The sequence below is a fragment of the Phyllopteryx taeniolatus genome, chromosome 5, assembly GCF_024500385.1.
Source record: "Phyllopteryx taeniolatus isolate TA_2022b chromosome 5, UOR_Ptae_1.2, whole genome shotgun sequence".
Taxonomy (NCBI): domain Eukaryota; kingdom Metazoa; phylum Chordata; class Actinopteri; order Syngnathiformes; family Syngnathidae; genus Phyllopteryx; species Phyllopteryx taeniolatus.
In genome coordinates this window covers 26,536,147-26,555,511 of record NC_084506.1, presented here as the reverse complement: position 1 = coordinate 26,555,511, position 19,365 = coordinate 26,536,147, and the positions used below count along the sequence as shown (strand labels likewise).

The 19,365-nt window shown below is 39.6% G+C and overlaps 1 protein-coding gene and 1 long non-coding RNA gene across 4 annotated transcripts in view; one reads left to right on the top strand and one right to left on the bottom strand.

Moving 5' to 3' along the window:
* Positions 1-4,896: 4,896 nt before the first annotated feature.
* The window catches only part of kcp (kielin cysteine rich BMP regulator), a 39,643-nt gene continuing 25,174 nt past the window's right edge, over positions 4,897-19,365 (top strand). For 2 of the 3 annotated variants that reach the window (XM_061774248.1, XM_061774247.1), the window contains exons 1-16: positions 4,897-5,320; positions 6,117-6,643; positions 8,120-8,192; positions 9,129-9,433; positions 10,900-11,068; positions 14,726-14,784; positions 15,508-15,601; positions 16,593-16,675; positions 16,969-17,062; positions 17,146-17,225; positions 17,323-17,408; positions 17,495-17,585; positions 17,685-17,784; positions 18,378-18,463; positions 18,541-18,634; positions 18,741-18,869. In XM_061774248.1, coding sequence (XP_061630232.1) covers positions 5,221-5,320; positions 6,117-6,643; positions 8,120-8,192; positions 9,129-9,433; positions 10,900-11,068; positions 14,726-14,784; positions 15,508-15,601; positions 16,593-16,675; positions 16,969-17,062; positions 17,146-17,225; positions 17,323-17,408; positions 17,495-17,585; positions 17,685-17,784; positions 18,378-18,463; positions 18,541-18,634; positions 18,741-18,869 — 2,170 coding nt within the window. In that variant the 5' untranslated portion in view covers positions 4,897-5,220. Of the gene's footprint in view, positions 5,321-6,116; positions 6,644-8,119; positions 8,193-9,128; positions 9,434-9,558; positions 9,757-10,899; positions 11,069-14,725; positions 14,785-15,507; positions 15,602-16,592; positions 16,676-16,968; positions 17,063-17,145; positions 17,226-17,322; positions 17,409-17,494; positions 17,586-17,684; positions 17,785-18,377; positions 18,464-18,540; positions 18,635-18,740; positions 18,870-19,365 lie in introns of those variants that run through there. The other variant, XM_061774249.1, reaches the window with a different exon arrangement.
* LOC133478323 (uncharacterized) lies at positions 6,467-9,290 on the bottom strand. Its single transcript, XR_009788652.1, has 4 exons — positions 9,152-9,290; positions 8,027-8,206; positions 7,390-7,435; positions 6,467-6,604 (listed from the first exon to the last, which is right to left on the bottom strand). It is a non-coding gene; the product is annotated as an uncharacterized LOC133478323 (long non-coding RNA).

Here is a 19,365-nt window from a genome sequence, read left to right as displayed (position 1 = left end):
CCACTTGGCTGCCCTTTTGGGATGGAAGTTACAAAACCCAAATGGCTGGGCTGTGGGACTTCCTCATGTTCCTTTTGTAACCTTCTATCTAGACGTGATGATGCGCTTTCATGCAAGGGTTCTCGAACATTTTGTTTCCAGCTAGTGGATGAATTTTCCCCCCCCCCCCCAAGAACCCATCATAATCCGAACGGTAATTAAACATACGGTAACTATTATGTATATCCCTATTTGCCATAGGAATAGAAAAGTTGCCTATTTTTGAGAACAATATGCTCACAATGTCATAATGTTCCAACAAACAAATTCATTTTTGGGGAGAACAAAGTTGTAATCTTTGCAAAAACAAAGATTTTTGTCAGGATAAAAAGTCATTATTAAGTTGTATTTATTCTCTGAATATTATGATATTAAAGTAAATGTTAATATAGGGAAGAAAGTCATACTTAATAAAAAAAAATACAGCTATTTTTGTAATATGATTTATTCTGGAAAACATCTTTATTCTCATAAACATTTCTTGAGAAAATATGCTTTTTGTTCTCAAACAAAGTAAGGCTATTCCTGGAATATTCCTGGTTTTGTTCTAAAAAACAAATTTTCATGCAGGAATGTCACATTTATGTGATATATCAAGTTCATATCAGCTTTAAAGAGCTCAAATGCTAAGATAGGAAGGGGTAACTGCTTTATTATGCTTGTTTTATTGGCATGTCAGTTCCAACGTGTATTTACTTTATACACATTTAACTATTTAAAAAGATACAACCCAGTAATTTATTGCAAATTATTTTGTGGACACCTGCGCTACACTTTTCGGACACCCTGGGGTCCGTGAGGCCCGGTTTTAGGACCCTGTTTAGTGGCCGCAACGTGCGCCTGACCGCTGGATTTATTTAAGTGCAAAAGCACTAACGAGGCCCGACAAGGGATTAGCTATCAAACATCCGCCCTTTACCTTCTGAAGATTAACCCATATCCTTTTTCACTCACACACACACACACACACACACACATGCACACACATGCACACACACCGTCTTCAAAAGAGGGCTCCAGAGATGAAAGCAGCTTTTAGTGCAGACATGTTTTCTATAGTTGAGTGCACAATGGAGGACAACCATTCCTGTGGTCATGTAGGTTTACAAAACACACGGAGAGCTTTGAAATGCACCTGCTTGAACTTGATGTTTTTCATGGCATTTGATCAGGCTGGGTGACAACAAACGTCTTTGATGCAATCTCCACTAGATGTCAGCAGAGAGCCGGGTGGTAGTTAGGCACCCAATGGGACTACAGTGGCGCCACGGTGCACAACTGGTTAGCATATCTGCCTCGCAGTTCTGAGGACCCGGGTTCAAATCCGGCCTCGCCTGTGTTTGACATGCATGCTAGGTTAATTGAAGACTCTAAATTGCCCATAGGTGTGAATGTGAGTGCAATTGGTTGTTTGTCTGTGTGTGCCCTGCGATTGGCTGGCGACCAGTTCTAGCATACTAGCTAAAGAATTGTTTACTATTTGGCAAACTGCTGCTTGTTGTGAAGTGAGTTGAGTTGAGTTCACCGCCACCATACAGCATTCAAATCGCCGGTTTTTGCTCGAAAGTCAAAGTAAGGAAATTGGCCACATGATGACTAGTGTCTTGAAAAGGAAGGTTTTTTTTTTTTTTCTAGCGACTATCTGTCACTTAACCAATTTTTGTCTTGCGATACAAGCAAAATTGGAGACACGCGTGTGCTTCAGACCCCAACCGCTAGATGGCGGCAGCACACTACCATCATCAATTCACATTGGTTTCATTGCAGTAGAAGGACAATATCACTTAACGGTAATAATTCGCCATTAAGATGATTTGCCAACTACCAATACATCCCATAGAAGAACAACAAGTAAGGACAATACATTAGGTACAGTTATGTTTTCTGCTTGCATGTTATTGGTTAGGTTAGAGAGTAAATGTTATTACTATGAGTGTTTATACAGTATAATACTGTAGCAGTTGCAGAGTGCAATTTTTCTTTCAAAAAAAATATGTCAAAAAAACTTATTTTTTGTGTGTGTGTTTCAGGAAGGGACTGGAACAAAGGAAATGCATTTCCATTCATTCAATGGGGAAAGATCATTTGAGATACGACGAGCGTGGTCACGGCACGAATTAAACTCGTATTTCAAGGCACCTACTGTATTTCCAAGGCACTCAAATGTCACACTTACAAGTTACCCACTCACATGAATTTCCTGCAACTTAACCTCAGCCAAATCTTAAACGGGATACAATGAGCACCTGCCTGCGTATTCACAAATTCACCTATTGTTTTTTTTGTTTTTTTTCCCTGTGGATCCTATCCTCAGCTCAATTTGTGAAAAACACACCTGTTTGCATATTTTCGTGCTCTTTCTGCAACACAACCAGAGACGCCACAAAATTGCGCTAAACCCCCGACTAATAGGAAAGTAGTAATTGGTGTCATGGAAGTATTGTTGAAGTGATACATCTCGACTGATGATCTTTTTATGTAAGGGAGGAGTTAAGTTCAGCCTGGGTTGTCAGTCAACATTATATGACAGGCAAGAATGTTAAAATTTTACTTAAAACATTGTCTGCATTGTTAAAAGTTTTATGAGGTATTACGCCGAGGTCACGTGTCATCCAAGTCAAGGGTGAGTAGCACACAATTCAATGTAGTGGTTCGCTTATTTTTTTACACTTGTAAAACTGGTAAGGGCAGCCGTGGCCCAATGGTTAAGATCGTCGCCTGCCACCGTGGGGGACCTAGGTTCAAAACCCCGACTGGACCATCCGCCAACATCCCCCGGATTCATGGCTGTGGTGTCCTTGAGCAAGACACTGATACCCCGAAATGCTCCCCGGGCGCTTCAGCTGCCCCCTGCTCCAGTGTGTTCCACTAACATGTGTATATGTTCACTGTGATGGGTTAAATGCAGAGAACAAATTTCGTGTGCATGCATGCATGTTCATGACAATAAAAGATGATTCTTCTTCTTCTTCTTCTTAAAAGAATGCTAAAATATGACTTGAAACATGGCCTGTATTGTTAAATGTTACATTATGTTTCATGCCTCTGTTGTATGCTATCAAAGTTAAGGGTAGTTCGCTTATTTGTGCACGTATGGCAGTGTTAAAACCGTTAGTAAAGGTTTTATGTTTTACGCCTACATTACACATCATCAAAGTCAAGGTTGAGTTCACAGTTTAATATAGTGGTTCACTTATGTTTACACTTGTACAACAGTTAAGAGTGTTAAAATTTGACTTAAAACAGTTGCTGCCCTGTTAAATGTTTTATGATGGTTTTACGCCTGTGTCACGTGTCATTAAAGTCAAGGGTCTGTAGTACAGACTTTAATATAGTGGTTAACTTATCTTTACGCTTATATGTCCTCAAAAAGGCCCAGCAGAGGATGTACTTCCTGCGGGTCCTGAGAAAGCACGGCCTGCCACCGGAACTGCTGAGGCAGTTCTACACAGCGGTCATCGAATCAGTCCTGTGTTCTTCCATCACAGTCTGGTTTGGTGCTGCCACAAAAAAAGACAAACTCCGACTGCAACGGACAATCAAAACTGCTGAAAAGATTGTCGGTACCCCCCTACCCACCCTTGAGGACTTGCACGCTGCCAGAACTAAGACAAGAGCGTGCAAAATCCTCTCGGACCCTCCGCCATCCCGGTCACCGGCTCTTCCAGCTCCTCTCCTCAGGTAAGCGCTACCGATCAATGCAAACTAGAACTAGCAGACATTCCAACAGCTTCTTCCCTCTTGCGATCAACTTCTTAAACAGCTAACCTACAATTCCATTGCAACATGCTGCCAATTTGTTTGTCTTGAGTTTGTTGTCACATTTCTGTCAGGCCAATTATATATTACTCGTGCACTCACTGTCGTAGTCTCGCCACGCTTCACTATTTGCATATCTGTTGTTGACCAATACTGGCCACTCATGCCAGAGTAGCATCTGCACCACTTGCACACTGACTGAGGAGTATCTGCAACATTTGCACAATCAACATTGTCCCAGATTATCGCACTACTAGTCACTTTAAACTGCTTACGTTCCTTGAAGTCTCGGCGCCCTTTGCACAATGATCATTGCGCTGGACTATTTCAATATTAGTCATTCACACTGCCCTAAGTGCTAGAGGACTCTGCATATTTTTGCACAATTGTCACAAAAAAAAAGAAAAATTTGTACCGGCATTACCAGATAATTATCAACCCTTTATTGCTCAGTGACTGTTTTTGTCAATGTCTTTATGTCTCAGACGTGTTCTCTGTCAATTGACTGTCTGTTGTCGTACGAGAGCGGCTCCAACTACCCGAGACAAATTCCTTGTGTGTTTTTTGGACATACTTGGCAAATAAAGATGATTCTGATTCTGATGACAGGTAAGAATGTTAAAACGCATGACGATGACTCGCCTTCCACTTCGTTGAACTCAATATGTCTGTCATGCGTCATCAAAATTAGGGGTGACTACATGATTTATTATAGCCTTTCACTTATTTTTACACTTGTATGGCTGTATGTTAACAAAGATAAAATGTTCCTTAAAACATTTTATGTACAGTTAAAAACAATGTGTTGTGGTATTTTATGCCTCTTTTTTATGTTTTAGGTGTCGTGAAAATTAATAAAGTTGTTATCCACAGCATATTTCCTGTACAGTTCAATGTTTTACGAGGGTGACTTTTTGACCCTGCAAGAGATTATTTCTACTAGCAATATTTCCTATGGGGTGGGTAGGGGGGGGAACGTGTTTCTTGTCCACTGGGTCTCATGGCTCCTCTCCAGGCTCCACACCAGGTTTAGCTGATAGCCAAGGGGATTGAGGAGAGGGAGGAAAAGAAAGAGTTAGGGAGGGTGGTGGGGGTGTAAGAGAATCAACACTGCTTGCCCGTGATGGGTGGAGAGACGGGCAACAAAACGAAGGAAAAACAAGAGAGGAAGACGTAGGGGGAAAAAAAGAACGGGGAAAGCGCAAAGACTTCCAGCTCACCTTGCAACTCTTCTTACAAGCAGAAGAAGAATGAAGACAGGGAACGTGTAGTGGAGCAGTGAAAAAAGTATGCTGCGTGTGGCCCACTGAGGGAAGGGGAGATCCAGATGTTCTCTGTCCACACTCTTTGCATGCTCTCTGGAACATCTCTATTCTGAACCTCCAAACTCAATGATATCATAGTATCTGGTGCTTTTTTTGCATGCAGAAAATGGAGATGGTCATAGTGTTGTTGTTGTTGGACATACAATGGATGGTGACAATGTCTGTACAAGGACTGTCTGCTCCATATCAAGACAACAGTAAGTGGATTTTCTTATCCATGCATTAACCTTCATATTGGACAAGTCCTAGTTTAATTTGTGATGCACTGAAGATAATGCCATGTAACACAACGCACACAAATGCTCAAAATGCACTGTAGCCAGAATGTATTTAACTAGAACTCCATCATGGTTTGAGAATAGAGGACCATAATATATCCCACCAAACACCCATAAAAAAAGACATCGACTTTAATGACTATTTTGTATTTTGTTAGCTGCTTCCACTCTAGTGTACTTTAATAATACATTTGATATTTTTGTTAACTATGGCTTTTGGAATGAGGTGAAAACAAATTCACACCCAAAAAAAAAACATGACAATAAGCGGTATAGAAGATGGATGGATGGATTTTATTATTAATTTATTGTATTGGTGATGTCAGCTGGTACTTCACACATGGTGCATTTTATCAATTCAGCACAAAATAAGCCATTTTGTATATAGAGTTAAAAAAAATATGAACTACAACTGGGTGGAATGGTTTGACATTCAAATATTAAGTAATTTAAGTAATATAATGTACAAATAATAAAAAAAATTAACTATCTATCTATCTATCTATCTATCCATCCCCTATAGCTATGTCTCTCCCCCTATAGAGTCATACTCTATTAATGTGGCATTCCATAACTCTGTAATAAACTGCAATAAGATCCGTTCCATCTGTTATCAATCTGAGTACAAAACCATTGTAAATAATGCCTCTCATCGCTCATGTTAGCGTGTCAGTGTTCCAGCATTGTATGTGAAGTGTTGTTTATGTTTCCTCAGTGGTTGACCTGCTCTCAGCTCTAAACATATCCCACCCAAAGAGCGGTGTGTCCAGACTGCACAGTCCCACGGGCGCCGTGTACAGAATCCGTCCTCGAGCGCCACACCTGACGCTCCCCACTGAATATTCCCGAATCCTGCGCTCCGACTTCCAGGGAAGCATGGGGCTGTATTTGGTGGGCCAGCAGCTGCAGGGCACCAACATCACCCTTTTGTCTCTCGCCGCCTCGTCGTTGACCATTCTTCTCCAGCTCACCTCCTCCACCCCGGACGACGTATTGCGTGTGGACTACCAAGCGGGAGGGGGAATCCGGGGCCTTCTTTTACCCGGGACGAACCCCTTCTCGTCGGGGGAATGGGTGCAGTTGGCCATCAGCCTGGAGCCAGACAGGCTCGTATATTTTGTGGACTGTCAAGAACTCCAAGTCGTCCTCGTAAAACCGGAGGAGAAGTTCGAGCTGGAACTCCCGCAAGATCTTGTTGTCACCCTGGGAAGCACACCAGGGAGAAAAGACAGCAAATTTAGTGTAAGTTTTAGCACAAATGACATCTTGAGTAGAATTTCCGTGTCTCTATCAAACCAGATTTAGCGTGATTTATCTCTGAAAAACAAAATGTGCATTTCCCCCAATTAGAAACTTTCAATGCTTGTTACATATAGTTCCTGGAACTAAAAGGCGCAGGGAGTGCAATGAACCCGGCTAAAACAGTAAAATGCAGGTTGCCTGTATTAAAAGTTTAAATTAGTGAATCCCAAGTACCACCTAGAAAATATTTAGCTCTCCAACTAAGTACCACCATCAAGACCAACAGTAAATACAGTAGCGTAGTTGGCCTATGTGTTAATAATTCCAACTAAAATGTACATAAAAGTTGTGTAGAAATTCTACCCAAAGAAATGTTTAAAAACAAGCAGTTCTTGCAGATGAAATACAACTATATTGAACTTAAAAGTTAACTACAACTGAACTGTACTGGCAGGGATTCTTTCATTTACCACTAGAAAGAGCTGATGTACAGTACCACTAGTGGTACTAATGCCGTAAAATGCATTAAAAGCCACGCTGGCTAAGGACATCTGTCTCCTTTCTAGCCAGCCAGCTCTAACTGTCTGCTGTCCAAGTGTCCTTCGGCAAGACACTGAGCCTTAAATGTTCTCAATTTCCTTACCTGGTTAAATAAATGAAATTAAATTTGTCTTATTAATTATCTCCACCGACAATCACGGGTCTTTTCCCCCAAACCAGATGTCTGTCGTATTACCAAGACTGACCTGTGAGAGGCAGGACAGTGCCACAGCATCCAGACTGCAGGAAATGCTGTACAAAAAAAAGAAGAAAAAGCTAGACGAACTGTTAGCGCCCATCAGCTGTTATAAGCACAAACATTAAGGATTTGTGATTGTAAATACTGAATAGGTTTTACATTTAGGATTGTCAGCCCTGACTATTTTCCGAGCAGATCGGGGAAGAAAACCCCAAATAACAAAACCCACACAACTGGATAACCACTCAGCATAATCTTAAGAGACATGCGATAAACGGGCCTTTGCTGACGTTCGGTAAGATGGAAAACAATTTCAAATTTGGCCTTGGTATTTTTGCAAACCACTTAAAGGAATAGGTTCCCCTAGGTAAGAGTCTCCAAAGATATATTTCTCATTTTAAGCCCAATTGATGCAGTGAGGGTTGCTGAAACAACCACTTGGGTAAATGCGTCCTGTTTAAAGGATTTTAGAAGAGTAACCCACAAAATTGATGATTTTCATACAAGAAAGTGCATAGACAAATCAAGAGATAGAGACTAAACAACTGCGAAGTGAAGTGATTAAGTGAGGCAGGCCTCAATATATCAAGGGAGTGTTAAAACTGGGCCACGGAGCAATGGGAAAAGTAGTCTGTTCAGTATACATTTACACTGTTCCAGATTGATGGGCACATCGCAGGGGGAGATGAAAGGGATGGTGCAGTGCCTCAATGTGTTTTGGTATGACTTCTTCGCAGGGTCATTTCAAGAAAGCAGAAATCTCAATGAAGGCCTATCAGAGACGTCCTTGGCACTGTGACAATGTGACAGGTACACATTTCCATCTGTTCAAAAAAAAAAAAAAAAAAAAAAAATGAGTGTAACTAGCTGTTTGATAATGTTTCAAATGAAAGATGTATTTACATCCCCGCATGTGTGTGGTCTTCTGTCTGTGTAAGAGTTTAGATTTCAAAAACAGATTGAAAGGAAGAAATGTCAAAATTAAGTATAATGACAAAAACAAATTTAAATAGTTAAATTAACTAATTAAAAGAAATAATATGTAAAAACATGGATTTAAAAATTTGATTAGAAATTGCAAATACATTTTCTAGTAAAAAAAACAGATGAAAAAAAAATTTGAACAATCAGATTCAGGAAAAAAAGACAAATATCTTGCAGGTTTCAATCTAAATGTAGGCGGGCCAAAATCTGGCTGAATATCAAATATGCCATCAGAAAACAAGCTTAAAGTTACTACTGTCTCTATTTTGTGGGGATTTTTTCCTGAGTTAAGACCGGAACTATGGAATACGTCCCAATGTTTGCAGTACTAGATTCTTTCAACCATGACCATATGTTGGATGGTTATAATGTTTCAAAACACTCTTTTTGTGTGATTTGTCTTTGTTCTCTTTAGCACATCTGTGTACATGTGAAATTTGGTGTATAGTTTACAATACATCATGTCTTGCAAGCATGCTTTAGTGACAATTTAACAATTTAAGTGTGCCAAAGGCCACACTTAATGTCATTTCCTGGCTCTTGTTTACATTTTTAACGTCTTGTCTTTCCATCAGCAGCTACACAAACAGTTAAGTCAATTAACTCGGCCTGGAAATGTTCCTAGGCCTCGAGCAGAAAGTCCACTGAACATTATGTTTACATACTAGCCCTAAATGTGTTTTTAATTAGAAAAAAATGATGTTAGGGGTATCTATATTTTACCCTTCTATTCCCTCAAAAACTCATGACTTCTTCTTATAGATGCTCTGCCGGCATCCACTCACTTGCACAGTACGGATTCACACAATGCCAGTGGCCCAGTGCTGCAACAGGGGGCTTCTTCCGCCAACGCTAAAGCTAATAGAAAGCACATGACGCCGGTCCAGAGTGGTCTTTATCCACCACACAGCATCCAGAGTGAGCAGCTGCAAAGGGGAGTTGTCTTGGGGCCACCAGGACTCCCTCAAGGGCGGAAGTCCGTTAACCAGGTCCACCAGGAGGGCCTGACCAGGCTGGAAAACAGGCTGGAGGACCTGGCTCGAATGCTGGACGCCATTCAAGCTCAGGTGCAAACCACACATGCCGCTGTATCGCGGTTCACCTATTGCAGTATTTAAGCGCCTGGTTGGCCGCGTAACTCATGTGACGTGTTAACATCACCAGAAATACACTGCATGGCTGACTGACCCACGTGACCGACATGCGGAAGTAATGTGTACAAAACGGCGGCTGCGCCGGCTGTAACTATTTACACAAGAGCGTACGTTAATCGGCCAATAAGAAAACAATAGTGATGACAAGCGGCACGGTGGACGACTGGTTAGACTGTCTGCCTCACGGATTTTCTCCGGACACTCCGGTTTCCTACCACATCCCAAAAACATGCATGGTAGGTTAATTGAAGTCTCTAAATTACCCCTAGGTGTGAATGTGAGTGCGAATGGTTGTTTGTTTATGTGTGCCCTGCGATTGGCTGTCAACCAGTTCAGTGTGTACCCCGCCTCCTGCTCGATGATAGCTGGGATAGGCTCCAGCACTCCCGCGACCCTCGTGAGGATAAGCGGCTCAGAAAATGGATGGATGGATGGATGGATGGATAGTGGTGACAACTGATGTGAACTGCAGGACACATTGTCACTTTGAACGCATGTCTGAGCGTCGCTTTGCAATCGATCGGGCTAGGGAAGCCCCTCGCGCCGGCTTCCCCCCGAAGCATAACAATGCCCGGCAGAACTCCGACAGCCGCGGTGGACTTCCACTTCGCGCGGCCAACGTCCTGGCTGCAACCTTGTTGCAGATGAGACAAGTTGGCTTGGCGTTTGTAAACTTAAGTAGGATGAGCGCATACTTTTCTTCCCACTCTTCTTTGTATTTCCTACGAAGATCAACATCTTCGATTTTGGCATCCATATTATACGTTCATAGGATTTCGACACAATTGACAGGCAGATCGACCTGATGAACTATTATAATTCTTTTTTTTCTGTGATCTTTGATGTAAAGCTGATAGTTAGTTTGCTCTTAGTGTGGTCAGGAATGAGATGGCTCGAGCGGACGCTGCCATTGAGAAATCTGAAAATTGCCTATTGAAACATCACATTTTCATTTCCACTTAAAAAAAACATATGGGCATTTTTCTACCAAGGAGTCAAGGTTTGGTCACAAAATTTCCATTGATTTACAGTGATTTCTGGACTTAAATTTGTGACATAAAACGTGGCATAAAATCATTCATCCGTATCCAATTCTTATAAACTAGGGCGAATTTTATTTGTGTTTCCAATCTCTATCCAATGATATCCTCGATTAAATAGAGTTCAGTAGTTCATTATTCATTTTGGTCTCCGATTGAACTATTGGGAAAAAATTTGTCCTGGGACCAAACTTAGTTGCCGGCCCCTGATATACTGTACAGTATGTATGTTGTGTTGATGTTATTTTTATTGTACTTATTCTTTTCTTATAGTATGCTTGTACAGTGACCTTGAATGCCCCGAAAGGCCCCTATGAATTGTTGTTATTATTATTATAGAACGAGGATCTGCAGACACGAGTGCGCTACCTGGAGGGATGCGAATGTGTGCGGCGGTCATGCATGTGGGAAGGCGGCGAGGTGGAGGACGGCCGAAGCTGGCAGACCGACGTCAGCACCGTGTGCACGTGTACGTCTGGAACAGTCACGTGTCAAGCTAACATCAGAGGTACCTTCAACCACCTTCAACCAGGCTAATTAGAGCTGACTTTCTCTCATCAGCACTCTTCGTATCTTATCATTTCTGCCTGATGCATCTGAGGGGGATGAGGATTTTTGCAATAGTGGTGCTGTCTTGAATGGCACATTGAGGAACGGCCCTACATGGCGCCCCCCAGGTTGATTGCCAACAGAGGGTGGGGGTGGGGGAGTGCTGACGGAAAACTTCCGGTGAACCAAATGAGTCTACACTTTATGGAGCCATTTTATTTCCCTATGTTCTTTTATTATGTAAAGTATTATTTTTATATTTTCATATTTTACAATACATTTATATTTTTCTTAATTAAATGCATGTAACAAAAAATTTTGGATTTTTTTTGGGGGGCGCGGCTGGAACGGATTAAAGGCATTTCCAGTGGGGAAAATTGATTTGATAGACAAGCTAATTAAATTTTATTTAATTTAATTGCGATTTTTTATTTTTGGTCACATAGTTATTTGCATAAAGTTGTGAATTTAATGGAGAAAGTTACAATGTTATGAGAAAATAATTACATTTTTATAAATGGTTGTAATATTGCAACAATGCAAAATAGTTTCACGCGAATTACTAAGTCTGAATATTGCAAGATTTCAACAATGAAATTTGATGAGAATAAAGTTATGATATTACGAGAAAAAAAGCAGAAATATATACAGTAAATATAATAGTGTATCATTCAAATAATGTTCGTGCACAGTCACCAAAGTAGGAGATGACACAGGAAGCGCCGGTCCAGGTCTTGGATGAATACAGCCTCTGTTAACACAACTGGACAACTGACTTGAGCCTATTTGGTTTCATCACATTTAAAACACTTAGTGCGTGTCACTCATGACTCATCGCCCACAACTGGCACTTATAGTGAGATAGTATTCATTTTGTGCAGGAGTTTATGTTTTTATTGGCTTACCACAACTCTACAAGGACTCTTAAATAGGGAGGGAAAGGGGGAGCGAGAGGGGCGTTAAGACAAAAGTCCCTACATAGTAATGTTGTCCATAATCCTCTGTTATGGACTCAGCAGATACAGTGCAACTCATGGTCTATTAATCACAGGACATGCAGGAACTGTCAATTTAGGTCAAGTATGAGAAGTGTCCTTTTGTAGACACAGTTTGGCTGAAGGCAGCCCAGTGCACAAAGCTAGCGCCGTAAATGCATGCTCAGATGAGTTTGGTGCGGAAGAGCTCAAGCGCTCAAGAGTTTTAACTTGCATTCGTAGATGCAGCAACGAACTGCGTGAATTGAAAATGGTTTTCTGAAGTGTTCCTGAACTCACGTGGCATTAGCATTTACACAATGATGCCAGTTTTTATTGCAGTGCCGCCTGCCTGGCGGATCCAAGGTCACGGGCAATCACTGTTGCTTTTTGGCCTTGCAGAGATTGCTCCAGATTCTCAGAATCTTTTGATGATATTATGGACCGTAGATGATGAAATCCCTAAATTCCTTGCAATTGTACATCGAGAAACGTTCTTAAAGTTCTGTTGGACTATTTGCTCACGCAGTAGTTCACAAAGTGGTTTACCTCGCCCCATCCTTGCTTGTGAACAACTGAGCCTATTGCCCATGCTGCTTCCATACCCAATCATGACACTCACCTGTTTTCAATTAACCTGTTCACCTGCGTAATGTCCCATACAGGTGTTTTTTTTAGCATTCCTCAACATTCCCAGTCTTTTGTTTTCCTTGTCCCACTTTTTTTACCACGTTGCAGGCATCAAATTCATAAAGAGAATATTTGCAAAAACAAAACAATTTTAATCAGTTTTGACATTATATATCTTATCCTTGTAGTGTATTCCGATGAATGTAGGTTGAAAGGATTTGAAAATAATCGTATTCTGTTCTTATTTATGTTTTACACAACGTCCCAATTTTGTTGCAATTGGGGTTTCTACATGTTTCTTGAATATGGGAGGAAGCAGGAGTGCCCCTAGAAAACCCACACAACACAGTACATTCGAACCTGGATCTTCTGACTGCGAGGCAGACGTGCTAACCACTCCTACTGTGCTACCACATTGAAATCTTACCACTTGGCGTCCCCAGTGTGAACTAGTTGATCCCTGCTTCCCCACATAATCATCTCCCTTTGCCTTCTCTTCCATCTCGCCATTAATTGTTCCTGCGTGTCGGCCCGAGGAGACTCCAGATGCTCACTCTTGATTCACACACACACGATGGCACACACCAACTTTGATCTCATTCACGCTTGGTTTGCTAGAGGAAATGTTTGTTGGCTGCAGGCCACTCCATAATCTTCCTCTCTCTATGATTAAAACTCCCCCCAACACACAATTAAAGTCATTATCTCCCAAAAAGTCCAAGCCAAGCAAAAGTCATTTGGTGAACTCCCACAGAGGCAGTGATGTCAGTGTGTGTGTGCGTGTGTGTGTGTGTGTAAGTGTGTGTGTGTGCGTGATATGTGATCGACAGGAAATCCTCCAGATAAGATTTTTCCTCACAAGTAACATGTAGTTCTCGTACTAGTATATAAAAGTTGTCTTACTAGTGAGGACAAAGAGTCCACTAGTACATGGACCTTAAGCTCTGGATATCAAGGATATCTTATGAATGCTCCAAAGGCTTGCCATAAAGGAAAGTACACAACTACATGGTCTAGTAACGTAAAGTTCTCCTACTAGTGTGCAGAAATGTCACACAGTAGTGGAAGGCCGTATAGTGGGAAAATATGATACTAACAAGACAGCTCACTAGTAAAATGACTGTGTCTGTTCCCACTACACTATGACATTTTTGTACTAGTATGACAACCTTAACATACTAATGGGATGACTATGTGTTACTAGTAAGACAGAACAGCACTAGTTGTCAACTGTGTGCTATTAGTACAACAACAACAAAAATTCCATTCCCATTTTTTCTCATAATATTGCATTTTTCTTTTTTAAATACAACTTCTTTCCATAATATTCTAAGTACAGTATTTCTGGTAATATATTTAAAATAAGAACAAATCCTCATAATATTGCAACTTATTTCTCTTAAAATTACAACTATTTTCCACATATTTGGATTTTATTCTTGTAATATAATTTATTTCTCGAGGTTTTTTTTCCCCTCTTTTGAAATTACTTTCATTTCCTTATAATATTACAACTTTATTCTCACAAAAATATGTTTTTCTTGTATTCAAATTTGTTTAATGGAATATTGTGATGTTATGAGAAAATTATACTTTTTTTTCTTATATTAAAACTTTATTCTCATAAAATGACCATTTTATCGTACCATTGACATGGACCTGATAACAGCTCAAAAGGCTTTCATAGGCCCGACCGGCCCTCCTCACGCGACGCGTTTGCTCAGAGAAGCATGTGACATGACATACGTTGCGCCTCCCTGTCATTATGAGTGGAGCCAGATGTTCCCCATGCAGTGAGTGACCTGGCGAAAACCTGCTGCTGATAGACTGACACCATTCTTTCCACATTCCTTTTCTTGTGGCCCAGCAGTGCACTCCTGCCACTTGCATCTCTCTCTCTTTCTCTCTCTCTCTTTCTCTTTCTTTCTCTCGCTCTCTCTCTCTCTGACACACACACACATTTAATACACACTACTGTATAACTAGAACTTGATGCTTGTTACTCTCCCCAGACTGTGAGCCACAAGACACGAGAGTTCATAATGTGTCCCACAGCGCCAACACCTGTGGGGTGAGTATTTCAAACACCGACATACACACCACACCAGCAAATCTCCTAATGTTAAAATAATGAGGGATTTAAATATGTCATATTGTGATGGATAAATTATGATGTTAGTAAAATAAAGTAATATGATGAGAAAAATGTCGGTATTTCTTGAAAAAAAAAATTTCTGAGAGTTAATTAAAAATATATAATTTCATGAGAATAAAGTTATATTACAAATGCAAAAAAAAAAATTATTAATAGAATAAAATCTTAAAAGAAAACAAAAAAAGCATTAGTTCTAATTTTACCACAATAAATACATTATATTACAAAGAAAAGATTAAAATATTACTGTCAGAATAATATTATAAATAGAAGAAATATAAAATTTTAATAGAATAATGTAATAACATTACAGGACATATTAAACTATTACTAAAAAATATAATATTACAAAAAATATAAGTTTAGGAGAATAAAGTTTAAGAAAGAACTTCAGATTTTAGCAGAATGAAATAATGATATTAGTAAAAAAATATTCCTAGTAGAAGTATTACGAGAATTGTTGTAGTAAAGTAAAAATAAAAATATTGTAAGAGAACAAAGGGAAAAGTATTACTGGGAAGGGTTCAGTTTCATATTTTGAGAAAAATATATAATTATAAAACAAGAAAATAAACAAGAGAATAAAGTCAATCTTATGAGTAAAAACAAACTGAAATGATCCTCTGTTTGCCAACACAGGGGGGTGAGAGGGATTGTTCGGCCGTGCCCTGTCCCCCGCTTGACTGCACACAAAGGGAGAGTGGACCTGGAGACTGCTGCCAGCGATGCAAAGGTAACACAGTTCAACATCCACGTTCTCGTATCGAAGCCATTGTGTCAAGAGCAATCGACAACTTCATGTATTCATGTCAAACTTCAACCTGTAAAATTCAAAACCCATGACATTTTTGTTGCTGTGAGCTAATTGGATATGTATTCTATTTGATGTTGTGTCCAATCTGCCGTGCGTTCATCACACGATCACAATCTTTTTTTTTTTTTTTTTTTTTTTTTTTGGGAAAAAAAGTTGTTTTTTTTCCAAGGAAGAAAGTCATATATTTTTTTAGAAAAAAACTGTATGAAGTTTTTTTGAGAAAAACATTTTATATATTTTACCCAAAAATGCTTGCAAGAAAAACATGTTTTGGGGGGGAAAGGTTGTATAATTTCAAGAAAACAGTTTTCAAGACAAAAGTCTGATTTTGGAGAAACAGAAGTAAATAATCTTTGAGAAAAACGTTATATTTAAAAAAAAAAAATCATATTTTCAAGACAGTGTTATTAACAGTATCTTTAAGAAAAAATAACATATTTTTGAGGGAAAAAAACTAAAGTAAAAAAAGGTAAACAAAAGTGAAATGTTGCATATTTTAGTGAAAAAAAGTAAAATATTTTCCCCTAAATTTGCAATATATTTTTGAGAAAAAGTTGTATATTTACAAGAATCTTTATTTTATTTTTGAGGACAAAAAGTCATACATTCAATACAAAAAGCAACATACTTTTGTGGGAAAAAGATAAACATTTTTGAGAAAAAGTCTTGTATTTTTCCCCCCAAAATTATGTATTTTCAAAATTTGTTTCAAAGTTCTTTTTGAAAAAAAAAACCAGTTTATTTTGCAGTAAAAAAATCATTTTAGAGAAAACGTTTTATATTTTGGGGGTAAAAAAGGCATGTATTTTCAGCAAAAAGACATACTGTATTTGTTTGCGATTTAAACAAAATATATATTTTTGAGAGAAAAATCCTGCTTGATAATACAGCAGTGAATTTGTGTCCTCAGGCTGCTTCCACGCCAGTGTGCGTTATGACCACAACGTAAAATGGAGGCCAGCCGAGAGTCCGTGTGATGTCTGCCACTGTTTTGTGAGTGGGAGTCTTTCCCGATGTTTCCCAACCTTTATTGAGCCGGGGCACATATTTGACATTAGCTAAACTCTCCTGGCACACCACCAAACAAAAATATCACAAAAAATAGTATATACAGTGTATTGAAATTAGGATAATGTGTGGTAGCAATGGTGGTAGTGGAACAGCATGTAATTGTTCTGCCTGTCACTGTACATCGCTGACATAGAAAGATGAACAAAGCTACATTATTTGTAGTATATGTATAATTATTTCTGCACCAAAGAAGTGGCATGGTGTTCTGCCCCCAGGAGGGCGATGTTCGCTGCGAGAGGGAGCCATGTCCCCCATTGCCCTGTACCAACCCAACGCCTCCACGCCACTCCTGCTGTCCAGTGTGCCAAGGTCTTGTCATGTAACTGTGTGTGTGTGTGTGTGTGTGTGTGTACGTGAGTGTGCTGTTAAGTGCAACCATGACTGTGTTTCAGGCTGTGGTGTGAATGGTCACCATTTCCCAAATGGCGCTGTGATCCCGACAGGAGATCGCTGTGAAGAATGCTTATGTGTGGTATGTTGAACAATTGTAGTGATATATTTCAAGAGTGACTAAGTATTATTTTATGTGAGATATATATAGATGTGTGTGTGTTTGTGTTCCGTTTCAGGATGGAAATGTTGCATGTTTACCTCGACCGTGTCCTGCCCTGTTTTGTCACAATCCTGTGCATCGTGCCGGAGACTGTTGTCCACGGTAACACAGCCACCTGTTACCCATTAATCAATTCATCGATTCTATTAGAGAATGATATTCATCCAGTATGTTTATGTGGCTCGTAGGTGTGATCAGTGCGAGTATGAGTCTCGAGTGTACCTGGATGGACAGAAGTTTCCGTCCACAGATGATGCTTGCGTTGAGTGCCGTTGCTCTGTGAGTTGTGCTTTCGATTAGTAGTGTTTAATGTTACTTTATTACATGAGGAAATTGATAAGTTGATGTGAGTGTAATGCAGTCAATGTGTTTTATCAGGCAGGTGAAGTGTCCTGTGAGCGCACGGAGGCGTCGTGTCCTGCACCACACTGCAGCCACCCAGCTAAACGCAAGGGAGAGTGTTGTCCAGCCTGCAATGGTTTGTACTGTACATTATATATTATATATAGGTATATTATATTGTATTATATTTGTGAGAAAAAAAGTTATAGATATTTGGAGAACACAAGTTTTGTAGTTTAAAGATAATTAAATTTTTTTTAAAAAAAGTATATTTTTGAGAAAAATGTTTTATATCTTTTACAGCTTCCTTTTTTGGGAAAAATGTCATACATTTTCAAGAAAGGTCAAACATTTTCAAGAAAAAGTGTGAGATTTTCATGAAGAAAGTAGTTTATTTTCAAGAAACAAGTTTATATTTTCATAAAAAAAACTGTCAATTAATATTAATATTTTTAAGAATGTGTTGTATTTATCAAGAAAAAAGTTGTCAATCTTTAAGAAATGTAGTTTAACAAAAACAAACTAAAAAAAAGCGCATATAAAATGTATATTTTCAAGGCAAAAGTAATGTTTTGAAGAAGAACAAAGTCTTATATTGTCATGTTTATTTTTTTAAATTAAAAAAACTGTATATTCAAGAAAAATATATATTTTCAAGAAAAAAGATGAATATTTGAAAAGTAGTATCCTAAAGATATTACAATGTTCAGTGTGTGTATGCTCTGACAGAGTGTGAGTTTGAAGGGAGGGTGTATGGCGACGGAAAAGTGTTCATCCCACCCGGAAGTGGACCCTGCTTGCAGTGCAGGTGTAGGGCAAGTCCACACAGCCAACGTTTATTTCTTCTTTTCAATTCAGCATCATTCTGTGACATGCATTTTCCGCATTACAGAGCGGAAACGTAGTTTGCCACGAAGAAAAGTGCCCTCCCGTGCAATGCTCCGACCCCATACGAGACCCACATCGGTGCTGTCCCGTCTGCAAAGGTAGACGCGCTCGCAGTTCTTATCTTATCAGACACATCATTAGGTACACCACAGTATGTTTGCATGGATGGATGACATGGTCTTGATCTTGGTTTTCGTGCGTCAGCATGTGAGTTGGATGGGTCCGAGTATGAAGATGGCACCAAGTGGCACCCCGAATGTGTGGATGGAGACCCCCAGTGCACCCGCATCCAGTGCCCCCCCACCACATGTCTGCATCCCACTAAGACCCCTGGTAACTAAAACTGTGTGTGTGTGTGTGTGTGTGTGTGAAGTTGTGAACAGGATAAAAAAGTCCAACTATTCCAAGAAAAAAAAATGATAATATTAAGAGAAATAAATATTCATATTTAGAGAAAAAGAGAAAACAAAATTACAAAAATACTGCTAGAATCATTTTGAAATTTATCAAAAGGAACTTTACAATTTTAATTTTAGAAAAATGAAGTAATAATATTTCAAGAAAAAGTTAATATCGCAATATTATGACAATGACATAATATCCATCCATTTTCTACACCGCTTATCCTCACTAGGGTTGGGGGTGTCCTGGCGCCTATCTCAGCTAACTCTGGGCGAGAGGCGGGGTACACCCTGAACTGGTCGCCAGCCAGTCGCAGGGCACATTTAAACAAACAATCATTCACACTCACATGCACACTTACGGGCAATTTAGAGTTTTCAATTAACCTACCATGCATGTTTTTTGGGATGTGGGAGGAAACCGGAGT